This window comes from Triticum dicoccoides, chromosome 7A (genome assembly GCF_002162155.2).
Source record: "Triticum dicoccoides isolate Atlit2015 ecotype Zavitan chromosome 7A, WEW_v2.0, whole genome shotgun sequence".
NCBI classification, from domain to species: domain Eukaryota; kingdom Viridiplantae; phylum Streptophyta; class Magnoliopsida; order Poales; family Poaceae; genus Triticum; species Triticum dicoccoides.
This window is the reverse complement of record NC_041392.1, coordinates 48,818,761-48,822,541: the sequence shown is the minus strand read 5'-3', so window position 1 is coordinate 48,822,541 and position 3,781 is coordinate 48,818,761. Positions and strand designations below refer to the sequence as shown.

Genomic DNA, 3,781 nt, shown 5'->3' with positions numbered 1-3,781 from the left:
TTGGTGATGTCGTCATGGCAGCATCAGTGAAACTCACATGCTGACTGTCTCCTCCAGCAATCTGCATTCATAACAACGAGTAAGAACGTGTACACCAACCACATAGCTATGAAATTCGTGTGCGCAGAAATATCTGATAGAAGAATATGCATGCCGTATAAACCAGTGCTCCTATACTCACCAAAAGAAGTGGTATAAGTGGCAGTAATAAATCCATGGCGTGTGTTGTTATGTGTTACATCGCCAGATAGACGGGGGTCCTATTTATAGTCCAGAGAGGGAGCCACTGGCATAAATTATTGCTTTGAAATTAATATAAATGTCACTAACACCGCAAGCTGGCCTATACTGAGCACCGACGTGAGTGGCGCATTAACATAATTAAAAATAAACGGTGGATTGGACACTTTTTTTTTTGCAAATGCAGTGCATTGGACACTGACCACTTGTTGCGTGCGTTCCTTGCGTTTGTTTCTTTATTAGAGTATAAGACCAGTGGTTGTGTAATCATCTGTCGATCAGATATGCTGAACGATATACCTTGCCGGCAGATGTGAGCAAATGAACGTTACATGGGACATTGTCTCGCATAATGTTCAATGGTCTCAAAATCTTGTTGTAATTTTTATCGTCTTTGCGGTGCTTTGTATTTTTGGTGAACTTTGATAAGTTGTACTAAGTCAGCGACTGTTAATATGGATCGGAGGGAATATCATTTCTGTTTTGCATCCAAATAGTCGATCATCCAGACATTTCTGTAGTGCTGCAAACTTGTGTGTGTCTATCAAAGAAAAAACTTGTTGGTGTAGGAGTGCATATCATTAAACACACATATATATTTTATTCTCTCGTGTGTCGCGTGTGACTGATTCGAGTTTCATATACAGTTACATATTCATACTTTTATATACCCACGCGTGCCGCGTGATCTACTTTAGCTGCCACCTTTGCCTCCACGCTTATCCAAACATGAATATGTTCGCTGCTCCTCAGCAGTAGCTGAGCTACCGATGCTGGTAGGCTAGCGCTACCAATGTACTATCAACATTTGCATAGACACCAGTGAGCTCTCAAAGCAAGCAATATATAGCACTACACACTCGTCATCGAAGTATAGAACTGAACACAAAAGGGGAGAGTGACCAGAAAGAGAGGAGCAATGGCGGCTCAGGCACAGACCATAGAGGTTCCCACGGACGCTGAGCTGCTGCAGGCACAAGCTGACCTGTGGCGCCACAGCCTCTACTACCTCTCCTCCATGGGTCTACGCTGCGCCGTCGAGCTCGAGATTCCGACTGCCATCCACCGGCTCGGCGGGGCCGCCTCGCTGCCCGACCTGATGTCCGCGCTGTCCCTTCCCTCGGTTAAGATGCCATTTCTCCGCCGGGTCATGTGCGTGCTCGTCACGTCGGGCGTCTTCGCCGCCGACAACGACTCTGGGTCTGAGGCGATCTACCGCCTCACACCGTTGTCCCGCATCCTGGTGCACGGTGTAGTAGCGGATGAGCACCACAGCCAGAAGTATTTTGTGATTGGCGTGACCTCGCCGCATTATACGGAGGCGGCGATGGGGCTGGCCGGCTGGTTCAAGAAGGACCATGAGCCACCGGTGCCGTCACCCTTTGAGGACATCTTCGGGGTGCCGCTCTGTGATGACAGAACGCCGCTCCTAGACAAGGAGCTGGACGATGTTGTCACACAAGGCTTGGCTGCCCACGACAACCTGGGGATTGCCACGGTGATGCGGGAGTGCCATGACCTTTTCAAGGGGCTAGACTCATTGACTGACTGCGGCGGTGGTGATGGTACGACGGCGAGAGCCATCATCAAGGCTTACCCCCACATCAAGTGCACTGTGCTAGACCTTCCGAAGGTGGTCGACAAAGCCCCAGCAGATGGTCTCGTTACCTATGTCGCAGGTGACTTGTTCCATTCCGTCCCATCATCACAAGCTGTGATGCTCAAGGTAGGTAGTAACAATTCAAGAGAGAGTGCTTTATTTTTTATTTTGTTTCGCAAAAAAACATTATTTGGAGCTCTTGATCTTAATGGTTTGCATATTGTTGCAGCTTGTGCTACACTTCTGGAGCGATGAGGATTGCGTGAAAATCCTAGCTCAGTGCAAGAAGGCCATTCCTTCGCGCGAGGAGGGAGGGAAGATAATAATCATTGAAATTGTGGTTGGACCTTCCTTAGGGCCAATAATGTTTGAAGCCCAACTCCTTATGGATATGCTTATGATGGTGAACTCAAAAGGGCGTCAACGGGATGAAAATGACTGGAGCAAACTGTTCACTAGAGCGGGGTTCACGGACTACAAAATTGTGAAGAAACTAGGAGCTCGATGTGTCATTGAGGTCTATCCATAAGATATTGTGCTATATGCACATTAATAAAGGGAGTACCTATTACTATAAATGTAAGTTGCATGGACAGTAAGTAGTTTATAAGTGCCCAGCTTAATTCATTGATTTATGGTCCATGCAATGTTGGCTTTGGGAAGTAATAAAGCACTTGGTGTGCATCTTCTATCATGTTGCTAAAGATGGTTTGTTGTATGTCATCAATCTATTATATGTTTTTAAAAATTATCTTGTTACTTGCAGCTTTTGCCGAGTACTGGACTCGATAAAGGTACCTTTTGCCGAGTGCAGCTCTCGGCAGCTGCGGCGCTTGGATGCCCACTGTCAACGTCCAAGATATAGTTTGCCAAACTTGTAAGTTGTGCACAGATGGTTTGCCGAGTATCATGTTGCGGTGCGCCCATGAGTGGGAGCTCGGCACACAGCTTGGAACTGGGCAAAGATGAATTTATTTATTTGTAGTTAATTGGACTCCCTCTTCTTTTTAATTGAAAAGACATGCAACGCTCCTGCATGTTCTTGAATAAAAAAATAAAAAAATTTAGTAGTGTCTTCTGATTCATATAGCTGATGCAAAAACAGATGACCATAGGCATGACCATGCTTTTACTTTTATTCTATGAGTGCCCTAAAGCAAAGCCAAGAAAGCTGGTTGCTGTCTTAATTCTTGATCGCGTACGTCCACGCCCAGCAGATTGGATCCGATTGAGTCACTACCGGACTCGCGGTCTATGCCTACGGCCATGGGCCGTCGGCATAGGGGCTGTACCGTCGGCATAGATCTATGCCTACGGCTGCCGTCGGCATAGACCCGTCGGCGTAGATATCGTCAGCGTAGTCTTGTCAGACCGTCGGCATAGGGCTCTATGCCGACGGCCTGGCATCAGCCGTCGGCATAGTTTAGCCGTCGGCAGTGTTTTCCGTCTGACGGCAACGGACGGCGCTGTCAAAAGCGCTGACGAACCCATGGTGCTCCTGGTGGCAGGGCTATGCCTACGGCAGACATAGATGGATCTATGCCAACGGCTTTGCCGTAGGCATAGCTCTGCCACGTGTCATTCCCTGGTTCCTCCTGGCGGCAGGGCTATGCCTACGGCAAAGCCTTCGGCATAGATCTGCCACGCGGCGAGCCCTGGTAACTCCTGGGCTTATATATGCCGACGGCTTTGCCGTAGGCATAGTTTTATTATTATTTTCCCTGTTTTCTCTTTTCCAATTCATTTGACAACATTTCAAAGCAGAATAATATGGAATTATGCAGAAATATGACAGTTCATCATCTAAACATACTCAAGTTCATCTAAACATACTCAAGTTCATCATCATCATCTAAAGATCATCACCGGCGGAAGTTCATGAACATAAAAGTAGTGCAAGACATGGAACATCATAAAAGTAGGAACATGAAAGGCATGGCA

At 47.1% G+C, this 3,781-nt stretch overlaps 1 protein-coding gene across 2 annotated transcripts; it reads left to right on the top strand.

Annotated features, from left to right (window-relative positions):
• The first annotated feature begins 1,047 nt into the window (after window positions 1-1,047).
• Window positions 1,048-2,932, top strand: LOC119332778 (probable O-methyltransferase 2). 2 transcript variants are annotated; one of them, XR_005161146.1, is made up of 3 exons: window positions 1,048-1,966; window positions 2,070-2,419; window positions 2,607-2,932. XR_005161146.1 is itself a non-coding variant. In XM_037605930.1 (2 exons), the coding sequence occupies exons 1-2, from the start codon at window positions 1,160-1,162 to the stop codon at window positions 2,367-2,369; spliced, it is 1,107 nt and encodes a 368-aa protein (XP_037461827.1). In that variant the 5' UTR covers window positions 1,048-1,159; the 3' UTR covers window positions 2,370-2,544. The 2 variants fall into 2 exon arrangements, 1 of the variants encoding a protein (XP_037461827.1); XM_037605930.1 differs by lacking the exon at window positions 2,607-2,932 and having other exon boundaries at window positions 2,070-2,544.
• The last annotated feature ends 849 nt before the right edge of the window (window positions 2,933-3,781 follow it).

What these genes read in the sequence shown, in the direction of transcription:
- LOC119332778 (XM_037605930.1), top strand. Translation starts at nt 1,160, where the DNA reads ATGGCGGCTCAGGCACAGACCATAGAGGTTCCCACGGACGCTGAGCTG. An exon ending in CACAAGCTGTGATGCTCAAG is followed by an intron (nt 1,967 to 2,069) that starts GTAGGTAGTAAC and finishes ATATTGTTGCAG; the next exon opens with CTTGTGCTACACTTCTGGAG.